This window comes from Scatophagus argus, chromosome 13 (genome assembly GCF_020382885.2).
Source record: "Scatophagus argus isolate fScaArg1 chromosome 13, fScaArg1.pri, whole genome shotgun sequence".
Taxonomy (NCBI): Eukaryota; Metazoa; Chordata; class Actinopteri; family Scatophagidae; genus Scatophagus; species Scatophagus argus.
Genome location: NC_058505.1, coordinates 7,946,399 through 7,971,777, shown reverse-complemented (window position 1 = coordinate 7,971,777; position 25,379 = coordinate 7,946,399). Strand labels below are relative to the sequence as shown.

The 25,379-nt window shown below is 40.4% G+C and overlaps 2 protein-coding genes across 2 annotated transcripts in view; both read left to right on the top strand.

The window, feature by feature from the left end:
* Positions 1-243: 243 nt before the first annotated feature.
* On the top strand, positions 244-7,732 carry atp6v0b (ATPase H+ transporting V0 subunit b). The gene is made up of 8 exons (XM_046408499.1): positions 244-538; positions 1,410-1,458; positions 2,960-3,043; positions 3,673-3,750; positions 4,168-4,237; positions 4,440-4,491; positions 5,027-5,217; positions 5,452-7,732. The coding sequence occupies exons 1-8, from the start codon at positions 454-456 to the stop codon at positions 5,476-5,478; spliced, it is 636 nt and encodes a 211-aa protein (XP_046264455.1). The 5' UTR covers positions 244-453; the 3' UTR covers positions 5,479-7,732.
* A 935-nt stretch (positions 7,733-8,667) lies between these two features.
* Positions 8,668-25,379, top strand: part of b4galt2 (UDP-Gal:betaGlcNAc beta 1,4- galactosyltransferase, polypeptide 2) — a 130,365-nt gene continuing 113,653 nt past the window's right edge. The window contains exons 1-2 of the mRNA XM_046408497.1: positions 8,668-9,146; positions 22,816-23,886. Of these exons, the coding sequence (XP_046264453.1) occupies positions 23,475-23,886 (412 nt within the window). The 5' untranslated portion in view covers positions 8,668-9,146; positions 22,816-23,474. The remainder of the gene's footprint in view (positions 9,147-22,815; positions 23,887-25,379) is intronic.

The window sequence follows — 25,379 nt, the reverse complement described above, 5'->3', positions numbered from 1 at the left end:
GTAATTACGAGAGTGACATCTAGCGTCCACTATGCGCACTGCAGGTGGCTCCTTCTGAGACGCATTCGGTTACAGTACTCATGCACTTAACTGCATTTTTTCTTGTATTCCGTGTATGGTGTATAGTGAGTCATATCCCCAGTTCTATAGTTACTGTCTGTGATAACAGAGGAAAAACAAATGAACATTTTCGTTGACGCCGTTGCTGAGAAATCGTTTCGGTAAGGTGACGAAGGAATATAACCGAACGCAGCCCTCCAGTCCCCAGGTCACATGCTAGTCAAACAGGATCAGCTGACATCAGCCAGCTTCCCCTTTTGATGCTCCTTCTCCTCCATCGACAGATAGCGCTTCTTTAACAGCATTATTTCGTTATCGTAGAGTTACTGGCGTCAGATTTTAAATTTGGGCCAAAGAGATCTCATCGATCCAGCAGGTTCCACCGCCGGATAGATGCTGCTAGAGTGGATGATGAACGGACACGCTATTCTGTATACGGGGGTCACTCTGGCCTTTTGGAGTACCATACTAATCGTTGGTAAGATTATATTTTACCTCAAAATCTGACTGGATATTGAATCTGATTAATTAAACATTCAATTTTCTAGATGTATATCGAATAAAAAACAGAGTGTCGCTCTATTTTAATGGCAAAACGCATTTTTTTTGCGTGTGACAGTTTTAATTCAGAATCTGGCTAAACCATGGAACTAGAGCGACTGCGGCTGTTTCCATTTTGTTTGCTAGCTAGCGTCAGTAGATTGAATTGCTAAATGAACATGCGTTTTTTTATGCATATTAGTAATTCATACCCCCAACGAACCCACTTATCGATTACTATCAAAATTTCACGCAGTTACATTTAGGACCCAGTCTTGCACTGAAATTAGCAGTCCGCTAGCATTTCCTTCGCTACATTAAGCTAACGTCAATTAGCTGGTAGCTAGCGGCTTGCAGAGGTTTACACGTTGGGCAGCAGTGTTATATTTATGTTGAATAGTTGCAGACTGCCTTTGGTGGGAGCTATGATGGAATCCCGGATCGCACTCCTTTCAGTCCTTAAAGTAATTTAACCATATGGCTAAGCTAATGTTAGCTGTTCGTGTATACAGTTGACCAATTTGAAACGGTCCCAAACAGGAACTGCTGCAGTTCTCACGTGATTGTGAGCTATCGCACTAAAGTCAGACCTTCTTTCCATCAATTCAACACTTAACCTAAATGTGACACTGTTTCACGTATGGTTGGTTCAGGGAAAAAGAATCTTAATGCATTCATGAACTGTAAATGAGCTCTCTGAAGGGTTTTCTCTTACACGTACACCAAGCTGACTTTTAGATGTGGATATGGCTGACCTTCTTTCCACTTTAACATCTAATTTGATAAATATATTTTTTTCATTTACTCAGGTATCTGCTATACCATATTTGACCTTGGATTCCGCTTTGATGTGGCATGGTAAGTATCTCAGCGTAAAGCTTTTATTCATGCTTTAAAGGGGCAGTTCACCCCTAAATCGGAAATAACAAAAACTTTAGTGTTGGTGTGAGTTGTTGAGTTTTGAAAATGTCAGCTGTAAAGATGTCTGCCTTCTCCCACATATAATGGAGCTAGATAGAACTTCATTTGTGGTGCAAAAATAAAATTAGAAAAAGACAGTCAAAGCAATCCACAGACCTTGTTGTGAACAGTTTCCTGTAGGAACTAGACTGTATCGCTGCGCTGAAGGAAACGTGGATCATCTCAGAAACAAGTTGTGACAGGGAATGTAAACATCAATGGCGTAATCCTCAACTGAGCTGTAAAGTTATCTGTCTTCTCCAGGAGTAGATGCATGCTTCCATAGGGAAAGAAAATGGTTTCTACATTAAGTTGCGCACAACAAGGCCTTTGGATTGTCTTGACTAACGTTGAGCTTATTTCTGAAGGAGATTTTGCTATTTTCAAACGCAGTGTATCTAAGTTGAAGTCACTGCGCCTGAGTGCTTTAAGCCTTTTTGACAGTATTGCCTTTCAGAAAGCAGATGTTTGAATTTTGGGACTGTTGTATCAGACAGACAGTATTGCTAAACTACTTGGACATTTCCCAGATTGCACAATTCTGAAATAACTGCTGTACTACCTTAAAACAATTTTACTAATTTCAGGCTGTTCAATAGTACACAGTATTGTTGCTAAGTATCGCTTTTGATATCTCTGTGACAGATTCAGGGTCTCCCACTTGTTCAAAAGTCAAAATGGAACTATAAAAGATAATGAAAAGCAATGTTGCCTTCGCAGGCTTGATTTCAAACTTGTTTTACTCTTTTAAATGTATCATTAAAATTACAGTTAGCTCTTCATTGTTGTATCATGTGACTACATTCAAATATCAATTTGCGTTTAATATGCATTTAGATTGCTAAATTAGTAGGGATAGACCAGTTATCAGCCTGGTAGGATCTTGGGTCCAATAGTTAGCATTTTTCAGTTATCAGTGTGTGTGGAATTTTTTTTGTCTGACTGCTGATAAAATGAATTCATTTGAAAATACGGTACTTTGGCTCTGATACGGCGTCCTCTCTGTCTGTCGTCAACACTCTGTGGTCTCCCACGTTCAAAACACCATCTGACTGGTTACATATCATGAGTACTGAATGTTCTGAAAATAGAAAAAGTAACTACTTACTATCAAATATGTAAAAAGTACAATATTTTACTAATATAGATAATAGTACTGGAGTACTACTGATCATACGAGTAAATTAAAGTAAATATCTGTTATCATTCTCCCTGATTACTAATTATTAGCCATGAAAAAAAGCTGCATCCACAAAGAAAATGAGAAAAACCACTTCCCCACTTTGACAGCGCATATTGAATTTAAAACAAATAATGATTTAACATTTTGCTGCTTGCACAAACGACCCTCCCTTTTAGAGTGTGATCTCCATCATCAGCTGTACCTCTTTGCTTGCAGGTTCCTGACAGAGACTTCTCCTTTCATGTGGGCCTGTCTGGGCATTGGCTTGGCCATCTCTCTGTCTGTGGTGGGAGCAGCCTGGTGAGTAACTAACAATCACACGGTCTGAAGTGATATTTTGAATGTATAAAACACAGACAGATGATGATACTTGAAAGCCTGAAGTGCAGAGGTCTTATAGAATAATTTCCTCTTTCTTGAAGCACTCTAGCACTCTAGATGATCTGTAAATGTGGAACTGGAAAATCTTAGAATTAGCAAAATAGGAACTGTCGAGTATCCTTGAGATGAAGTTGTGCTCCCTTCTGGTGCTGGTGTTGTTGTGAACCTGTGATCTTTTGTTGGTGATGAAGATATATAGAGAGATTTAAAAATATTTTGAAAAGTTGCCCTAAATGGGTGAAATCATTGATTCACCAGCCTGGCAGAGAGTTTTTCCCGCCTGTTTTCCTTGGATGCGGATTAAACTGGCTGCACAGCTGCAGATAAAGGCCATTTAGTACAAATGGTGTGGGACACACAGCAAAGACTACAGCCGGTTGTCTGAAAGTCTGTTTGAAGAACAAACAGAGCTAAATTTGTTTTTATATCACTGTAAATCGCCTGCCTGTTTTGTTTCCAGATGGATATTTCTTTTCATGTAGTTATATCCATTCATCATCATGTCATCATGTTATAGATTTTGTGCTGATTGTTCTTTTTGTTTCCAGGGGGATCTACATCACCGGTTCAAGCATCATTGGTGGTGGTGTCAAGGCGCCACGAATCAAAACCAAGAATTTGGTCAGGTATTCCCCTACGAAAGAACAAAAACGCTTGAGTTTCGTTCTGTGCAGTTCTCCTCTGTTTTATTCTATTTGATATTTTCATATTTTATTTAATCACTGCAGTTTCTCTTTGGGATTAGAAAAGTACTTCCTTCTTTCTTTTCCCTCCCTCCCCCTTCAGGCTCAGCTGCATGCTATTATCGAGATGAATTTACTTGAATATTGAGGCTAAACAAAGAAGGTTCTTTGGCCACTTTATAGCATTGAATGAGCATCCACAAGTGCCTGTCAGGGTAGCCAGTGAATTACGGTTTCACTCATCATCCATGACCACGGCTTTTTACTGTCAATCCGCAGCAGCACTTTGAAGAGCCTTGGGAAAACAAGCCCATTTAAAGCCTAATCACATTTCTTACTCTTTTCTATGTCTCCCTCTAGCATCATCTTCTGTGAAGCTGTAGCTATCTATGGAATCATCATGGCCATCGTAATCAGCAACATGGCTGAGGTAAGCAATCAACATTTTTATTGTTTGTGATCGAGAAAACTGTGGATTAATTTAGTCTTCAGGGACAGGAGCGCTGTACAGGGAGCAGCAGCGCCATAAATCAAAACGTTGCACTTATGAGACAGATAGAGGTTTGATATGATTTCGACAACAGAGAAAGGATGGTTGTTTGGTTCTAAAAATAATCCGTCTCATCTTACAGAAATTCAGCGGAACAACTCCTGAGACCATCGGAGCAAGGAACTACCAGGCTGGTAAGAAAAGAGGCATCAAGCTTCTAAATGCAAGATGTAAGCGAAAAACCCAGATTAATGACAGCTGAAACGGCATTGGAGGAAGATCGTCTGGTATCAAGTTGGCTTGGTTTGATCTGACAAGTTTTATTCATCGCTTACGGTTGCTTGATTTGATAAATGAGTCTCCATGTTAGTTAATCATTGGTTTTCTATCTGACAAGAGTAATAAAAGTCTTAAGATACTTACAGTAGCATACAGTACAAATATTAATTCAATATGGATTGCTCAAAGCATATAGAAGATAAAATTATTTGCACATCTAATAACATGTTCAGACCCCAAATTTACTTAATTCATAAAATATTAGACCCTAAAACATAGTAACACTTTAATTCAGAGAGCTTTTTAAGACGCTTCAAAATTGACTTTCAGACTGGATAACATGAATTCCGAAGGATTTCCAAACCATCACAGGGAATTAGATTTTTTTAGAAGCCAAGTCCACTGTCTTGTCATGGAAATCTCTGACTCAGCTGATTTCCGTCCTACTAGGTTACTCCATGTTTGGAGCTGGCCTGACTGTGGGCTTTTCCAACCTCTTCTGTGGTATCTGCGTCGGCATCGTGGGCAGCGGAGCAGCATTGGCAGATGCCCAGAATGCCAGCCTGTTCGTGAAGATCCTGATTGTGGAAATCTTTGGCAGTGCAATTGGCCTGTTTGGTGTCATTGTAGCCATTCTGCAGGTAAATGAGACGGGTTGCAGTCTTCACAATCTTTCTTTCCTTACAAAGGAACAAAATTATCCATGGCTGCAACAACAGCCCTTTGTGGTTAATCACTGTGAGAAATGTCACTGCAGCGATAGTGATTATTTTCACATAAGTCTGGGTGGATGTGTGTTGTGCACATGCGATGATTCAGCCTATTTCTGGATTTAAAATTCTGTTATAAACACTTTCTTTTTTTCCCTCCCTCAGACGTCGAAAGTAAAGATGGGTGACTAGAAGATCCATTCTCATGCCGAGAAGCTAAAAAGACACTGCTGGAAAATAAGATGGATTATTGTGTAAATACATCTTAAATTATTTAAATGTCTCTATTTGCCTGGTATTGTTTTTAACTATCATTCATGCAAGAGAGATAGGCTCACACTCCTGCTGTCTCGTCCTGAGAGGAACTTAAATGTTGAATGAGAAAACTTGGGGGAGGGAAGGATGTGTTTCTGAAATAAATGAGTGAACCCTGTTTTCCTCCATCAGTTCAGCCCGATGAGCAGTACAAACAGAATGTACATGTTGTGAAGGATTTTAAATCTGTTTTCCAAAAAACCAGCCCGTCTTAAGAGCTGTGAAGACAAATCGAAGCTGAATTGCTCTCAGCATTTAAGGACATGCTGACACAAGGAGGCCTTCTCATAATGTTGTTTTTTGTGACCTCTCTTGGATGAATGTTGAGTTAAAAATTACATGGGAGTATTTCGAATTATCTCTGTGTGTGTGTGTGTGTGTGTGCCAGCCATGTGATCTTTCTGTTCGTTTCCTATATATTTTTTTTCCCCTGTGAAGCATGAGGGTGTTTACCATTGTGTTTACCACTGTAGCCTGGTCTGTCAGTTTTTTTGTTTTCATAACTGTTCTATGTTAATAAGCAAGTGGTCCTTAATCCCCACTCAGGCCCAAACGCAGTATTTATCAGGCCTCCTGATATAGTGACAGAGAATATATGAAGTTTTGAAGCAGAGTACTGATGTGGACTGGTTAGTAAGGGCAGAAGACAGTTGAACGTGTCAGACCACAGCGGCAGATCTGCTCTTAATATGTCGTCCTCTCATTCAATTCACCCCCCCCCCCCCCCCCCCCCCCCCCCGCCTAAAATGTTAAAGAACTAAGATGTCTAAATTTGAAAGAGGCTCCTGAACATAGCTGCCAGCAATAATTTCCTCGGTTTTTCCTCCACAAGTTATAATCTGGTTGTGATCCCTTTCAGTAGTTTTTACAAGCATGAACTGGACTTGAAGGTGGATTGTTCAGTGTTGGAAGCAAAAGAGACCATTGAGGTCATTTGTAGGCTTACGAGAAAACAGTGTATGACCTTAGCATGATGCTAGCTTTCAGTTTCAGGGTCACAAGTGAACAAGTGAGTTTTATCCTCATTCTCTCTATTTCTATTTCTATTCAAGCCTATTGTCTTAGGAAAAAAAAGAATTTATTTTAGAGAGCACTTGATTTCCTAGAATTACGTTAGACTCATTAGTATGTTTAATATTTGTCGTAGCATCACTGTCATCGTGTTAGATGTCTTTATGGAAGATGATTTTGTATAGATTTGGCCTCTGACCTTGAAACAGCTTTACAACTTACAGCTTTTAAATATCCTTAATATATGCACAGGTTACATTCTACAAATCTTCAAATCTCTTTTGCTTTATTATTATTATTTTTTTTTTAACTAAACTGTCTTGTATTAAACGTCCATCTTAACATGTTCAGTTCTGCGTTCCCATATGATTTTCTAACGTTCTTTACAGAAGCTTAATGTGTTCAGTCTTGTCTTTTGGTAGAGTGCAGTTTGAACGACAAAATTAGACTCCTGCTGCATCACAACAAAGCCGTCATTAAATCTTTGTCATCAAAGCGTTTACTTTTTATCAACTAGTCGCCATGCAGCGTTTCATCTGTTTCCTGTTGATGCTGACTCGGGAAAACAGATTATTTCCTTTGGCTGCCAGCTGAATTGAGTTGATATGGGCACCGTGTTCAGATTGCTTGCGTAGAAGCACATTTGCTAAAAGCTTCATGTTGATGCATCATTCCACAAGTTAAGAAGACAGACCGTGGCTAATTGTGAATTGTCTGAAGTCTTTCCTACATTTTTTTTTTTCTGTTCCCCAACCCTTGTTGAGTTGTGAATGAGTATAAACAATGAATCTTTACATGTGGAAAACTGGATTGTCTTTAATATATTCAGACCTGGTCGTCCCAAAGGTGTCTGAGTAGCAAGATGATCTTTGCCCATCATCCCAATTAAAACAAGATGTAACTCTGAGATTCCTTTGGTAAACCAGGCTCTGTGCTGAGCCCCGGGCTTTCAGTGACTGTAGTTGGTACCATGTGTGCATTTTGTTGATGTGATGGTGATCAGAGGCTAACTCATTGTTTTTGACATTGTGTATAATAGTAATGATAACGATAACAAAACACAGATTGTCTTTCTGGGTTCATAAATGTCCTTGAGAAAATAAAAATGGTCTGATCAAGATCTTTGGATTTGTTTCTCACTTGTATCCATGTCCGCATTAGGATTTTTGTCAGTCCTGAATTGATAACCAAATGTCCTCAACAGTACTGTGTGAACTTCTCTTTGAAATGTGAGTCCTATGTGACCCAGGCCATCGGCGCTGATCTTGCTTTGTGCAGTAACTTCTTGCGTCCACTAGATGGAGCAAAAAACCACAACATCTGTCCTGATTACACAGAAAACTCCTAATGGGACTCACTTCTCCTGTTCGTCTCAACGTAATATTAACTGGTGTAGCTGTTAACCTGGATTTTAATGTGAAATTGAATAAAACCATCAGTATAGATGTATAAGAATTATATAACTCTCAGAAATCTTATTATTGTCCTATGAGGTCTCATAGAGGTTTTCTGTATGTCATTATGATGCCAGATGTTTTAGAACCATTTTACATTAACGTCAAATGACTAACAGCTTTTAGTAATTTTAATAAACTGAATAAACACTCGACTCTAAAGTGTATATTAACTTAAATCTAATATGATAAACAACAACAAAGCTTAGACCAATTATTCAGCTGAACATTCATTTGTCACATATTATTGTGACAAACAAATGAGAGTTAGTTCACTAATTGAGTGTTGAAACAAAGCTTAAAAATACTGCCATCAAAGGTTAAAAGGTTAATTGAAGACCATCTGGAAAATCCCAAAATATATAAGGTGGGGATAACCTGCTTTCTGTTTATTTAAACATGTCTGTGTCTTCCCACAGCCTTATGAAACGTTTTGAACCATTTGTTATGAAGTCCATTATAAATAAAATGTGTCGCTATTACTTCGAGTGTGCATTTCTGAGAAACGTAGATTATGAAATGAACAGCTTCCTTTGCATCAGCGGAGCAGAATTTAAAAAAAACAAAAAAACAAAACAAAACAAAACAAAAAAAACAAAAAGAATGAACGAGTTTCACGACCTTCCGGGCTTCCGTAGACAGCAGGAGCGAAAAGACCTGCCCGCTGCCTCAGAGCATCCTTTTTCCTTGCTTTCTTATCGTCCTCACCAAAACACAGCGGGATGACGGAAAATCAAGAGGACAGCGTCTCTCTGCTCGCCGGTTTGCGGTCGAATATCATCACGGGTTAAGTTAGCCGTTCGGCTAGCGTAATGCTACACAACATGAGGCTTTCTCCTGACGAGGAGCACACATAATAGCCTGCCTCTGGAAGCGAAAAGAATATACTTATCCCTCAGAGCGAGCTGGGCTCAGTCTCCAGCTCCTAGTGCTTTTTTTTTTTTAAAAAACATTTCTGGCAACAAATTGCTCAGTGACAGTTTGTTTTTATCAGTTTAATATTTTGCTCGGACGAATGAAACCAGTGGCTCTCCTGTGAGGAAGATGCACAGATAGAAGTGGTCGCTTGACAACATCAAGGTAGGCGCTCTGTCTGTCTCTCTCCGCTTCCTGGGACGCATTCTTTCATCCAGCATCATATGCACGCTTTCCTTTGTTTCCATCCAGACTCCGTGCATTTTCTTACCACCGTGCAACCTTTTGATTAACGTGTGAATGTTATGGGAGTGTGATCGCATGCGCTGCCCTCAAACCCTTCTTTTGTTATCATGCACATCACAAACTAGCAGCATCTTCACACACCCGCCATAGTAGGCTTCACTCATCCTCCCTGCACGGTTCTCCTACTGTAAACGAACCATCCCGTCACACAGTGTGAGGAATATTCAGCCATGCATTTGGACGCAATTTGGAGCTTTTAAATCTCTTAAAATCCACTTTTCTGCTGTGACTGTCTGAAATTGCTCGCACTATTTTTTTTCCCCAAATTTTACAGAGAGGGTTCACATTCTGTGGGCTACAGCATCTCTTGTCTTATGGTTGGTCTGGTCACAGCACAGTAAGAGCGAATAGAAGCAGTGTGCAAAGGCAATGTTCCACTGGGGAAATGAGAGCGAAAGGAGAAGAACAGGAGGTGGAGGGGGCTTATTCATCATGATGCTTAACCTAACCAGGCATTTACACAGAAGCTCTGTACATAGACCATAATCCAATCTGACATGTCTCTCATTTATGACACAGTATCTCTTAAGGGCAACTGCTATAGAGGCTATAGCTGCAAGTGGACTGGAACTACCTCATTTTGTGCTCTAAGTTACTGCCAGTTTAAATTTTCCTTTTTATGCTGTGTTATACAAAACATTCTATTGTGTTATGTTAAGATCATGTTTTTGTTTTTTTGTTTGTTTGGATTTTTTTTTTAGGGATATTTAGTGAGTTTTGAAATTAGTGAAATTTAGTTGAAATTGAGTTGAAATTGAGTTGAGTTGAAATGTAGTGACAGTATAATATTCTAGCTCTTGAGCTAGAAGTTAGGTCACTTGCCTACCGGAGTATAGATACAATATTTTTTAGATTTTTTAAAAATAATGACCAATCTTCAGATTAATCTCTGGAGTAATTGTTATGTAAAATATCAGAACATGAGGAATGGCCAACACAAATTCTTGAAGTCCAAACTGATGTTGTACAATTGGTTGTTTTGTCCAACCAACAGTCTAAAACCAAAAGATACTCAGTTTGCTATCAAATAAGATAAGAGAGAAGCAGAAGATAATGAAATATTTGATGAACAGAGTAACCTTCCAAAAAGCCTGTTAAGCAGTGATCAGTCAATTCAGTGAACGAGTAAATAATTCACAGACGATTTACGTATGTATGTGCATTCTGTGGGTCTCATTTGTGACAATATTGCCTGCTATAAGGTTTCCCCAACTTGACAAACCATCTCAACTCGAGGACCAGTTGCTGGCTTGTTCTGGAACTTTTGACTGTCTTACGTGGTCTGTACTCAGGCCTTTTTTCACTGATGACATTTTGTCATGTCACGGAACGAAAAACAGGCGCGAATGGCAAAATTAATGATGGCTGAATTCCATTTAGCTGTCACACATGGATCACTGGCACACTTGAATGGGTTGGAGCCATCCTGAATGTTACTATTAACAGCTGTGCTTTTCTTACTATCATGAGACAAAATGTCTGCTGTGACGAAAGGCTAACTGAGTGGATTTTATTGGCTGTTTGATACAGTTGAAAGCTCCAGAACAAGGAGGTAAGTTGAGCATGTGCATTGATTTAGTATCAGCACACATCTTGGTCTTGTTAAGTTCAATCATGTGCGGTGGTATTGCAGAAACATCTTTTGGCTATCTGCTGTGAAAACCTGTGTTATCTCTGACTTGACTCGAGGCTGATCAGATAGCGGAGAGGTGGTAATGGGATCAGGCTGTGTAATTACAAGTGGCAGGGTGGTGTTTTTTTTTTTTAATTTCATTTCATTCTTGTGCGTGTGCATGTGGTGGAGGATCTTTTGCTGTAACCAGAGGGTCACCACCAGGACCACCTACTTACTGTTATTATTCTTTATTAAAACAGCAGTAAGGAGTTTCCTTTCTTTCTTTTGTTGATTCTGGCGACCCCTGTGGACGAAAGCGGTATGAGCAACCTCTGCCTCCTGTCCAAAGGCTCTTGATCTTGCTAGAATCTGCATTTGTTTTCTTTAACGAACTGATCAGGTACAGATGTTAACACCAGGTGTGAATGTACTACAGACTAACCCACTAATAAGAAGAACAGGCAACAAGGGATTTCTTCAATTACAGACTGGTTAAAATCCTCAATATTCAAATTATGATGTGAGGGAGCAACCTTTCAGTCTCACAGTTTTAGTTTTATCTTCAGCTCACCCTTTAGTCTTTTCTTCTGTTCAGCAAAAAAATAACATTGAAGGACACAGGTTGATCAACCCGGCAGCCATTGAAAGCATAATTGGACAGTAGTGGCCTTAAGCCTAATGTCCCACTGATGTATTAAGCCAAAGGAAAAAAAAAAACCTTCACCAAATCCTCATCTCACTCCCTCCTCTACTGACAGTCCTTCTCCCAGTGAAGCTCTCCTTCCGCCGAAGCACTTCATTTATTTCTTTGCTCCTTTGCCAAATGAGCAGCTGGATCAGAGAGAGAGAGAGAGAGGGAGGAAGACACAGAGAAAGAGGACAGAGAGAGAGAGATGATGATGTTTCCACTGTAGTCTATGGATCTGCGTAGCTACAGATGGGACTTTGTTGTATTTGCATAAGGCGAGAGCAGCCTGCTTGAAGAGAAACAGCAGACTGGAGGAGAATTCCTCGAATGGCTCTCAGTGTCTGACTTAGCTTGATAATACTTTCCCTGTGTCTGGAGTGCTATCAAATACCTTTCCATCCTGTGAGTGTCTCATTGGTTTCACCTGTTTCTTGACAGTTTTGTGTGGCAAAACAAATTTGCAAAAAAACAACGCTAAAGGGAGTGAGACCCTAACAACAAAGTAAGGCACTTGTTCTTTGATAAGGGAAAGCAGAAGAAGAGCAGAGAGGCGATGTGATATCAGACTTTAAAACAGTCCAAACTACTTCAGATCAGAGACTGTCGAGAGCCAATTTAATATCCGCATGGGCAGAGCTGAGTAGAAAAGGGTTGAGCACAGAGAACGCTGGAGTTTTGTTCTGATTAGGTCTGCTTTTACTCTCTTTTCATTTTCTTTTCTACTCAGTTCTGTTTTTTATTTTAGCTTGATGTCTCTGTAGCAGCTATAAAAGTCCTCAGGCTTCACAAGGTAAAATTTGTCTGTCACAAAATCTGATAACAGCACAGTCTGACCCCTCATTCACTATTTCTTCAGTAAACACTGAATCGTTTACTCTATAGTGAGGAGCAATTTAAAAAGTAGTTAATAAAGAATGATTTCAGACAGGTTTAGTGAGATATAATGTTACCCCCTGTTAAGTAGTTAATGGGGCCAATGTAAACATTTTCACACAGATCTAATTTATTATTATGCCAAAAACTGGACTGGACTGGTGGCTCTAAATTTTAATAATAGGTGTTGCACATGACTTAGCTGCCCCCAAGTGGAACATAGCACCACTATCATGTCAAAAATGTGTCCAGTACTTTGATCTATATCGATAGTGCCAATTAGCAAATGCTAGCATGTTGACATGCTACACTGAGGTGGTAAAGACAGTAAACTTTAAATCTGCTTATACATAATCATGCAAATATTTAATAGTCCTGGTTTGATAATTGGTAGTACATACCGTTATAATCAACAGTGTTTTTTGAGATTTCTACAGTGCAGAGATGTTAATTATTAGCAGATGATTTAAGCGCAACAGCTATTAGTCATGGCTGGTAAAGTCGATAACTGCCAGCAGATAGATAGATAGATGGATAGATAGACGGCCAGGGAGTCAGAGGATGACTGGGGAAGGGCAGAGGTCTGACTCACTCTCATTTACCACTCTTCTTCTGGCTTCACTTCTCTGATTTTCTGCTATTATTTTGCTCTTTACTCTGTGTGTGTGGGTGTGTGTGTGTGTCTTTCAGCAGCAGACTGTACTCTGCCTCTCTCCACCTGTGTCATATTTCTATGGAAAAATATAGACCTGTATATTGCATCATCAAACATCCATGTACAAGCCCACAGTACAGATGAAGAAGAATTATCAGAACAGACCTGTCTGAATGTGAACAGAGCGTCATCTCACTCCTACCTGCAGGCAGGACAGACACATGATCTTGGTGCACACCTCTGGCAGATTAACCGGTCGTCATCGATTGTGTAATTTACACTTTGGCCTTGAGATGTCAGACCCATCTTATGGGACACCTTTCTGCTGCAGGCTCCTCTTTGGGCTTTCCCTAAGGTTTCCTCTATGGCAAGGTTTTTAATAATCTGACTTTCGGTTTATCACTTATCTTTCGCTTGGAGAAATTGTGAAATCAGGATCTCTGTTTCTGTTGCGAGAATTGCAGCTTCTCCCCTTTTTTGTGCCAGTCCAGCAGGTACACAATAAAATGGAAATAATAAAAATATAAAATGCAGTGTATGGCTGCACTGACAAACAAACAAACAAAAAAACAAATGGCAACACGCATCGATGAGACTGTTACACATTTAATCAGTTTTGTTAAATTGACGTTTCTTCATTTGACATGACGTGAGATCGGATGTATTCATCAGTCAGTACTTTTACTTCCCAGAATCTGTTGGAAAAATCCACAAAAGTCTTGGCGGTGGCCTTCACTGACAATTGACGCTAAAGTTTTAAAATTAATATGATTTGTCAGTGTCTAAATGCCACGTATAATCCATAGACCAGCTATGAAAACAGGTGTCTCTTAACTCAGAGCTACATTGTTATCACTCCAACCCCATCGATATCATTTATTGCCTTTTATTTGCTTGTTTATTTCTTCGAGTGCCACTAACATTTATTCTGTAAGGATGAGGGATGGACAAGTCAGTTAATGAACACTGAAAGGTCGGTTTTTGTTGTTGTTGTTGTTGTTGTTGAGGGTGAAGGGGGAGTTGAGTGGCTGATTCATTGATGACGCACGATCATCTGAGACTGAACTTCCTCCTAACAAAAAAAATCTTTAAATGGGATTGAGATTATATTTTTGTGTTGAATACGTTTAAATTGTATTGATCATTAAACAGACAACGGTACGGTTTGACAGTAGGTCATTTTCTTAAATGCTGCACAATATGTTGGTATTGTTACCATCATTGCCTGCTTCTTGATGACATGACCCAGATCCTTCATAATGACAGTGTGTTGTGTGCTCAGTCTCAGTCCTCCCCCCATCGTCTCTACATTTTTATGATATCACTCAATTGTTTGTGCTTTCACCCGGAGGGATATAATCTTCAGCGTAGACCCAGCTGCACTTTGCTTTTCCTTAGAAATTGATTTGTAGTGTTTTTTTTTAAATAGATATTAGATGGACTGCATCTGACTGAATTTTGAAATATTAAATAGTAAAAAAATAAGTCAGAGAAAGTGTATTTTGTGAAACCTGCTCGCTTTCAAATGACACATTTTTGTGTGCAGTGAATGTTGATTTTGCTTCTTTTTCCTCACACATTAGGCATATAAAGCTGAGGCTGCTAGTGCCAAGCCAAAGGTAACTTCTTTTTGTCCCTCCCCAGTTGGTTTGTGGGAGATCGGCTTGCTTACAGTAAGATGTGCTGGAGCCACAAGAGCGTTTTCAGACTATCAAGTGTAGCACGGCTAATGTATTTTTGATAAGACCGGGATGGCTGTGTTGTAGGTTAAAACGAAGGGGTCCCAGAGCTCAAGAGACAGGCAGAGTGTGAAGGAGAGAAAAGAGGGCGGTGGAGAGTGATGGCACTGGCTATGGTCTTCATCCAGCTAAAGAGTTTCATTTTACACACTCGTTTCTCATTGGATAACATTATTTATTTTTTTTTTTTTTTTAGCAACTTTTTCATGATGAAATTTGAATAAATATTCTGTTCACAGTTTATTTTATTTATTTATGCATTCATTCATTTGCCTCTTGGGGCAAACCTGAACCTCACAGCAGTCTCGGTGTTGTTGAGTATGGTGATGGGGGTCAGTGTTGGGAGTCTCCTCCTGAAGTCCACTGTCATCGCCACAGTCTTCAGTGTGTTTAGCTCCAGGTTGTTGTAACTGCACAAGAGGGCCAGCTGTTTACAAAAACATGGTTTCAGTTTTCTTTTCTAACTCTCAACAGGAAGGCAAATGAGCGTACTTCCCAAAGCTTCCTGTTTCTTTAAGCTCCTGCAGAGTCTGATGGTAATCCTCTGGAGGTTCATCACAAATGACACCTTTACATTAAAGTATTTGTATGATGCTCTGATGGTATAAAAATACTGAATAAAGCTGCTTTAACTGCTAAAGAAATAATCGTCAAAGCTGTAAAATAGTCTGTTGTCATCCACATCAGTTTGTACAGACAAGTAGTGTGAGTCTCTTGTGTTTGCGTGTCTGTATGTGTGGGTGTGTGTGTGTGTGTAATGGTGAGGCATCTCATCAGTGCTGCTGGGAAAGGGTGGACTATTGCTCTCTTGCATTAAACCTTATTACAAATGATCAATGATGAAGTCACTGACAGGAAAATCAAGTCTGCCCCATATTCTTTGTTTATTTGATGCGCTCAGTTCCCTGATGCCAAGTGGAAGAAAATACAGTAAGTGGAGGAGTGGGCCCCTGGGCGGTACAACTGTATTACTTTGATATTCAGACAGCATATCTTCAGTGCATCTTTGCAGTTATAGATTGATGTTTTCGGGTTTTGCGTCTTCACCTGATTTACAGCTTTAACTCATCCTAATAGCCCAGTCCTGATCCTTTCATCCCTCTTCAGTGTTTTGCTAAGTGCTTCATCAAGGTGACCTTAGCTAAAGCCAAAGTGTTTCCTTGTCTGCCCTGCTGAGGTGCTCTTCAACATGCCTGAACCAAAACTAACACACTAAAACACTAAAACTAGTGCAGCAACATTGGAATTTGTGAATAACAGATACGCTATATAGACAAAAGTATTCGATCACACCTCTTTATTGTTGAATTTAGGTGTGGTATGGGATTACCATGAAGTAACCATAATGCTTCAGCATACCAAGACATTTTGCACAATGCGCTCAAAGCAAGGTCCACAGAGACAATGCGGGATGAGTCTGCTGTGGAAGCACCCAACTGGTCTGCATAGTGCCCTGATCTGAACCCCATCAAAGTCATCCAAGATGAACCACAACAGGGGCCGTGAGCCAGCCCCCCTCCCCGTCCAAGACCAGTGCCTGACCACACAAATGCTCCACTGCATGAATGGGCAGAAACCCCCACAGAAACACCCCAAAATTCCCATGGAAATCCTTCCCATGAGAGCAGAAGCTGCCACAGCAGCGAACAGGGGACCAACTCCACACCAATGTCCATGCACTTAGGATGAGATGTCACCAAAATGCCAGTTGGTGTAATGGTCAGGTGTTCCAGTACTTTTGTCTATATAGAATACCTATCAGTGTCACTGCCTAAAATTCCCCAGGCTTGCTTTTCGCTCTTTGGCTCCTGCATGTACTGTAGCTGAAGCTGAGCTCAGCCTAGATGTTCCAGTGTGGCCTTGGAGGATAAGAAAAATCTCCAGATCAGCTCTGCACTCTACGCTGTAAACTTTAAACCGCTTTTGTGACACCAGAGGGAGATGACTGTTGTTTTCTAGCCTATAGATCCAACAAGCAAGACTGAAAAGTTTTTAGGATAAAAGTCATCGACGTGACCACATGTAACAGACGTTGCTGTTGCTCAACATCAGCTGTCCCTTCACAATAAAAGTCCCCAGTTCTGTCACAGTCCATCTCTCCTTTCAGCATATGCTCACCCTAGACTGGATGAATTATGTACTCTCACAAATCACCAGTCTGGTCCCCCGTCTGACAACCAATTAAAATTTTAAGATACAGATGTTGTAGACATGATGCGAGCTTTAGTTGGCACTTCCACATCCAAATGTACTTTTTGATGTGTGTGTATGTATGTTAAGTATGAAAGTGAGAGCATCCATTACATTTATGTGACAAGACCAGGAATTATTGACCACATACAGTAACTTAAAGAGCCTATTTAAAGCCTGCAAATGTTCGCGTACACACAGAAGTGTTTCAGCTGACCCTGCGTGCCGTACCTTAATGCCTGACTTTGTGACACTCACTGAAACATGTACTCAGGTCAGGAATTCCTTTACCGTACAGTATTATTCAGGTCTGTGAGAGTCACATCTGTAATCAAGCAAGCTCAGAGCTCTGCTGCTGGGTTATTAAAATGTAGATTTCATAGCTGCACCCTTTAAAAGATAATTGAAGCTAAAAGATAAATAAATAAGATTTAACATTCAGAAGAGCATTTTTTTAAAAATTAAAATTAAATTAAAGTGTCATCACTAATGAGAGCTATGAGACTTTGCTAATATACCAGGAACTTACTTTGGCGTTTTCAATTATTCATTAAAAAAAAAAAAAGTTTCATCGTGCAAATTATTTAGATTTTATATGGTGATTTAAGGTTTTCAAACCTTCCCTGCCCCCCTGAAACACATTTTTTAAGCTTGGAAGCCACTGGTCCAGATTTCAAAGCTCGGTTGTCCATACTTTGTTTTCTCAACCACAAAAATTGCATCTCAGTGGCAAGTAGCATACATGCAGATAGTGACAGAGTCTGTAGTTTGTGCGTCTCAGGTTGCCTGCTCAGCTCGTGCCCTGTGCTGTGCCCCGGTAGCTGCAATATATTCCTCATCTGACTGGTGATTCCTCAACACTCTGTTTGTTTTCTGGTGACACATACAGTGCGGCGCAAAGAGAACATTTTTGGAAATGTAGAATCCCTGTGCCTCCTGTCACAGCTGATGACAACAAACCGAGAAGAAGGTGTTTAAGTGTTTCTCCTAACGGTGCGTTTCAAAATATAAATATATATTACAATAGAAAGTGTCAGTACTCAGGCAAAACAGAAAAACAAGTTCCTTGCTCTTAGGGAAGCATCTGTCATGGCCTCTGACTGTGTGTAAGTGTAGATGTCTTTGTGCGACTATGTATCTGTTTTATGTAGCACCATACCAGTGGAAGTTACATTTTTATGTGTTTCACAAGTTCACCAGTTCATATTTAAAGTATGATTTCAAAGAGCTCATTTGGCTGTCTTGGCTGACAGACTTTTTCCTGTTTTTCTGAGGTCAGTTGATCCTGTGTGTTTTAATATTCTATTAAAAGCTTTAGTTGAAACAAGCCAACATCTTAAATTCTGGTTTAAGTGTTGCTTGAAACTAATGTGAAGACTTGCCATACCATCACCCTGCAAGTTTTGTAGAGTTTAGAAAGAATTTGAATTTGGGTTCTCACATTTAACATATCGTCAGCATTAATTTTTTTTTTTTTTTTTACTTTCGGTGCTCAAAACCTGTTAGAAAGATCAGAAGCATAGACTTGTTTGAGTGAATTCTGAATGAAGGTTAAAAGTTTAACAAATGCCATCAGAAGAAGCGATGTATTCCAACACCTCAAAGATATTCAAAGCGCAGTGACACCGATCAGGAAAAATCCCTGTCCTGTATGGTTTGATTTAATTAACTAGCGAGCTTAATTAGTCTGCTTTAGAGTTCTTGGTTTTTACGTTTGGACAGAGCCAAGCTAAGATTGTCTTGTTTCCAGTTTTTATGCAAGGCTAAGCTAACTGTCTGTCAAGCCCCTGCACGGCATGTACCACCGACAGATAGAAGCAGTGGCTGTTATCAAGAAATCCTACCAATGGCAGGAGAAGGCTGGATTGAAGCACAGCACAGGTACTCAGTACAAGATCAGTAGGGACTGGGGTCTACCACACCAGACAGGACCCTAGGTGCAGGCTGTGCAAAGATGACCCAGAGACAATCCAGCACATAACAGCAGGACATAAGATGCAGGCAAGAACGGCGTACATGGAACGCCATGACCAAGTGGCTGGCATAGTATACAGGAACATCTGCACTGAGTATGGGCTGGAAGTCCCAAAGTCGGAGTGGAAGATGCTTCCCAATGTGGATGAGAAGGACCGAGCTAAGATCCAGACAAATTGATGATGCCGAACCAGCCGGACATTGTGGTGGTTGACAAACAACAGAACAAGGCGGTAGTGATAGACGTTGTGATCCCAAGTGACAGCAACCAGAATAAGGAACATGAGAAGCTTGAAAAATGCCAAAGGCTGAAAGAGGAGCTAAAAAAGGTGTGGAGAGGAAAAAGCACCAATGGTGCCAGTGGTAACCAGGGCACGGGGGGCTGTGACCCCCCCAGTTGGAAGAGTGGCTAAAGCAGATTCCAGGTACAACATCGTTGGTTTCTGTCCAGAAGAGTGCAGTCCTAGGAAGAGTTAAGATACTGTGCAGAACCCTCAAACTCCCAGGCCTCTGGGCCCCAGAAAGTGCTGAGCCAAGTGGCTGCATATGCTACACATACAAATATATACTATTACACTAGTTGTAATATATACATATATAGATCATTCATACCAGCATATTCTATGTACACACTAGTATTCATAATTTAATTTAATTATCTTTTTAAATCTGTCTAGTGTATTACATGTCTTCATTTCTATTTGTGAGCTATTCCATAAGTTGACTCCTTTCACTGATATGCATCTTTGTTTTACTTTTGTTCTTGCCTTTGTTTTTGTGAACATGCAGACCTCTCTTAGTTCGTATTGACGTACTCTGAGCTGACTGTCTTTGAGTGGCTGAAGATGTACCTTTACATTTGAGCCGCATTCTTTTCCCCTCTATCGTTGTTTTTTTGTTTTTAATCGGCCTTTGAGTTTCACTTAGCTGTCATCTTGTCCCCAGCACATCTTCCGTATGCTCATTTTGAAACAGCCTTGAAAAACTTAATGAAAATGAAAACTGGCAGTTGTATTCCACCTCACATATTTTCAGCCCTCTGTGGGTGTCTTGGCAGACGTGATAAGATTGGGGACTGTTATGAAATTTATTGCCGCTGTTAAAGAGGGAGTTACAGGGATCCTTGAATAAACTGGTTGCATAAAGAGTCTCTCTCTCTCTCTCTCTCTCTCTCTCTCTGTCTGTCACTGTGGCCATCTCTGTTTCTTTTCTCCTTGATTTTTCTACCCATCTCTCCATGACATCCAAGCTTCAAAGGCTTCACTGACTCATACCTGACTTTGTTGTTTTCTTCCCAGGTGGCATTTACATATTAAGTTGAAAGTGAGCACTCTGTGCCTCTTTTTATACAATCCCTAGGAGAGAGAGGGAAGGAAAATAAATGGAGGCAGGAGAGCAAGTGAAAGACAGAAATTTCCTGTGCACTGTTTTATTGTCTTTTGTTTTGGTCCTCTGACCTTTTTTCAACAGAAAAATAAATAAATAAATACAATCCCAAGATAGTACTTGTTGTCTTGAGAAAAGTCAGTTGAGCGAAATGTCAGCAAATAAAGAGGCCGAGGTGCAGATGGATTTAGCCATTGTGGGCTTTGCTTTCATACCCACTTGAGAGAAAAAGCACCGATGTGTGTTGTATATATATTGATCTCTAATAAGTCCTGTGCAGCTGGCCATCCAGAGCAAAGCAGGTTCTCGTTCCCATCTGTGGTTTGATTTCCTCTGCTGTTCTGCTGCTGATTTGCCATCGCTGCACCATTGCATGGTTCAACACCTGTTGGACACCGAGGACAAGCCGCTTGCCCCTGAGCTGTGTAGTTGAAGCAGAAAATAGGGCAAGACTCTTCTGTCTGTCTTAATGATTATCTGTCTGACTGCCTCACCACATGTTTGAAAAATTCACCCCTGATACATTACATGTCGGCCTGTTTAGTCGCTGAAGAGCAGCACGGCTGGGAAATAAATCCTGACCTGCAAAAGCACCGTGATGCGACTGGTGTGCAGCATCTTTCAGTCAGCAGAAATCCATCTCATTATCACGCACATACACACTCACACACTCACACACACACACACACACACACACACACCCCTTGAGGCTCAGTCTTGGCAGTCTTCACTTTGCTGCCCACAGACAAAAGTCAGAACACAGCAAGAGGCAGCCAACTTTCCGGACAGGCAGCCGACATCAGTTCAAGTCACCTAATGTGTTTCAATTTGCTGCGTTTTGCAGCCATGTACCTCAAGAGTCACCTAACCATTCAAGCTCTAATCTTTATGCTGCTTTTTACCATATTGGATTTTGATTTTACTGTGCAGTTTAAGATACCGTGCTTGTTGAAAATGACTTTGCTCTATTGATTAAATGCTGTCTAAATGCAAGCAGCTGTAAAATAGTCTAAACTTGGCAAAAATGTTGCTTTCAGTCCGTCAGAGTTGAAACATGTCGGCCAGCTTTATTTACCTAATGTTTGTAGCCGTCTTCATCAGTGTGATGTCTGACGTGTCTGGTTTCCTTATACACAGTTCATTGAGCGGTCATGTGACTCATTTAAAGCCACATAGGCACTTTTTTGTATCAAATGCAATCTTTAATCTTGACCCACTGATGCAAACATTAAAAGTTCAGTCTCCAACACAAGACAACAAATTCTGTAAGCTTCAAACAGACAGCTTCAGACTTTTCAAAACGGCGTGCTGAAATCTCTTACATCTCTTAATCATTGTAGATAACTACAACTAATGTTAAGATAATCTCTAAATAAATGAACACAGCTATGACTCAGACATTTAATGCCAGCTTTTTGATACTATTAAATACAGGCACATTTTTATCAGTTCCAAGCAAGAAATAAGATTTGATGCCAGATTCTATTTAACAGTATTTCTTAAAGCATTCAGGCCAGATTGATCAGGTTGAGGTATTGGATATTTGTGAACAAACATGCCCAGAAACACGAGGCACGAAAGTAAGTAGTCTGAAGTTAAAGATAGTTTAAGCTCATGTCTCTTCCCATATGAGAGTCTGGCTGATGGAACAGTCAGTTTCCAGAAATACAAAATGTTTTGCAAATACATAACATTTGCCAAAATTTGAGGGATTTTCCCAGGGGATATCTGTGATGCTAAGTACCACTGGAGAAAATCTGAGCTGCCACTAGACATTAGATATCCATCCTTCTCCAATTACCAGTATTAGTGTTTCAACATTTATCACTCCCTCTCTTTATTCCTCTCTGATTCTCTTGGTTTCCCAACAGAAAACGTCCTGTCGGTCAGGGCTTTTTACCATCTCCTTCAACCTCATCTTTTCTCTCATTGATTGGAAAAGCCATAAACCTACAATAAGCATGGCCTGTGGGAAAACACTAAGTGCCCTCTTAGTGTCTCTCCCATGCTCGTGTGTTCACTGTATTGTATATTCCAGCTTGCCTTCTGCTTATTAAACCATTTGACTGGAAAATTGACTCAGCATATCAATTGGAAAGAACAGTCAGAGCATTTTCTGTCCATGTCTGTGGTTGCTTTTGTTGTTAAGTATGTTTCTGTCATAATTCTCATGTTTGCCTCCTTTTCTACTGTCAACGAACTTTATTTAATTCAAATTTAAGTTTATTTCACCGTTATTCAACCAGGCTTATCGAATGAGAACAAGGTCACTGAATACTCTTAAATTGCTCAAGGAAGATCAATGATATTCGGTTTGTTTTTATTCAGCAATTATTGAACGGAAATGCACTGCTATGATTAATGGCACTGGAAAATAATTAAAACTTTTGTTTTTCTTTCTCTTTCAGGTGCCTAAGTCTTTCCTGGTTTAAGTTTACTCGCAAAGGCAACAGTAGTTCAGATACAGTACTGGAGATGGCCAACCAACAGACTCAGACCTGATGCCAAAAGAAGAGGACATCTGGACTGGAATATCAGCTGATCATCTACTCTGAACTGATGAATGTTTGTTGTCAGCCTCCCGTTGTGCGGATCACTTATTAGTTGGGTGCTTTAAGTAATAGTCCTTGGACTAATTGGACTGGCTCTTGACATTATACCACATGACTGCAACAGCATCTTGACACCGCGATAGTGACTAACACAACATACGATCGCCCATATCTGAATGAAATTTGGGCCTTATATCTTAGATTACAGTGAAGGTATCATTAGTAGCTGGTTGCCATATCTGCAGTTGAATACCTTAGATTAAGCTTCATCTCACCCAGGGATCGAGACTGATTAATATATTTTAGTACTTTTGTCATGCAGGGAATCTGTGGATGCACCACGAACAAGCTGGCATCTCAGGCCGTAGGTGTAGCTGACTGTGTAGCCTCCCTGTTCACAGATATGACCCCATGACCCCCATAGAAGTCAGATAGTCAGGTGTCAGCTATTCAAATGTCTTTATCAGAGATCTAATAGCAGCTGATATTGCCAACATGGCCATCTGGATGATCGCATGCGTGTAGCCGTGCCGACATTGTCGTGGCTGGCCGTCGCAGGACGGTCATCTTCCTCGGCCATGACCCGGCTGATGTTGGGCCGGACTCTGGAGCGCATCTGTAAAGGCGTCCTGCTGCTCTGCCTGCTCCATTTTCTCATCATGATGATCCTTTACTTCGACGTGTACTCCCAGCGCTTCGACCTCTTCAGCCGCTTCAACAACGGCCGCAATGGATCCAGGAATAACGCCAGTGGAGCAGCTGGGAATGGACATCATTTTTACTATTACAACATTTCCAGGCCCAATGCAACATTAGCCAGCTTCCTGGCCACAGGCGAGCAGCTGGTGGCGAGCATGCAGCCCGAGACCAATCAGACGCCATCCCCCAAACCGCTGCCTCCATGCCCTGAGAGCCCGCCCGGTCTTGGTGAGTTTTAACTTCGCAGGGTACTTCTCCAATAAAGCCACTTTATCCAAGTGCTGTTAAAAATGAGTAATTATGAGTAATTCATTAATCAGTAATGAGTAATCAAGGTATTTTCAGCGTTTGCTGATATATGAAATGTCTACAGCATAAAAATCTAATTAATTCAACACAAAATAATTACATTAGCTGTCTTGAGTCACAGCAGTCCGGTAGATTTCCCAAACTCTTTTGGCTGTGGGTGTCTCCATATTTCAGTTTTGGCTAGCTGGCTCTGGTTTTCTCTCATTAAATTTTGCTTCCACAAGAGTGACAGACTGAAAAAAGACTAGGACAAAAAAAACCTGATCGGTCTTGTTTGTTGAAGGATCCTCCTCTCTGGTTATGAGAGGACTGAACGGTGCAAGTGTGCTGGTTTAACCCGCAAGTTAATACTAGGTAGCCAGCAGTCTGCACATATCAAGCTGCTATCTTGTGGAAGCACAAATGGCCAAAGCAGACATTTGTGGTTTCTTTGTGTTGTAACTGATTATTAAATGGATATCTGTGCTCTCCTTTTTCAAAACGCTTATGACTGCGTTGCCGGTGGTGCCATAGTCATAAAAAACATCATGTTTCAATCACGTTTTAGTTTCTCTGCTGTGTACAGGAAGCTCAGCTCTCCTTTGACTTCAGAGTGCTGCTCAAAGTAAATTCAAATGGACCCATCCGTGTTTTTCCCTTGTGTCTTGTGCTTTTCGCTTCTATTCTGTGCTATAAACTCCTATTGTAGCTCGTTGTAGTTTATATGTCACATAAAAGTTTTTGATATGCATGACTGAGCTTGAATGAGACTTTTGTATTTTAATTGCTCGCTATTGCTTAATCGCTTTTTCTGATAACTCGTTTTCTATATTTATCCAGGCAGCTTGTTGTATTTGTTGTTATGTTAAGGGAGGATTTGCACGTCATTGATTAGTGTAATGAATAAGGGAGCTGAAACCTTGATTGTAGCTGGAAGCTGGAGGGCATTATTTTAGATTCAGTAAATAAATGCATCTCCAGTCTTATTCCAATTAGCGGGAGAGCAAGTGTAGCCATAATTTTGTTTTTCTGGGTCAGCACACAACATAAAATGGATTTAGTGTCATCGATTTAGCACTGTGGTATTTCAACCTTATAGAGTGTAGCTATTAGTAGAGATTCATGCAGTCAGACATGTAAGCACACATGCACAGCAACGCACAGAACAGCTCAGGTACTCACCATAGCTTAACAAACATTTCCTTTGCTCACAAAATATGTGTGTTTTGCTGAATAATAAGTAGTTCCCATTTTTATTACAGAGGTGTAGTAGTTGTAACATCTCAGTCACACGATAAAACAGTTTTAATCTTAATCCAATGAACAGCTTCTCCCTGAATGCATCAGGAATTTCTATGTGCAGGTGCATACAGCTGGTGCCCTTTTTATTTCATTTGCCCCTAAGATAGCCTGAGTCCATCACTGTGCATATG

Excerpts from the sequence above, each read along its gene's own strand:
- atp6v0b (XM_046408499.1), top strand. The coding sequence starts at position 454 with ATGCTGCTAGAGTGGATGATGAACGGACACGCTATTCTGTATACGGGG. Across the intron at positions 539-1,409 it reads GAGTACCATACTAATCGTTG|GTATCTGCTATACCATATTT; the intron begins GTAAGATTATAT and ends TCATTTACTCAG. Across the intron at positions 5,218-5,451 it reads TCATTGTAGCCATTCTGCAG|ACGTCGAAAGTAAAGATGGG; the intron begins GTAAATGAGACG and ends TCCCTCCCTCAG.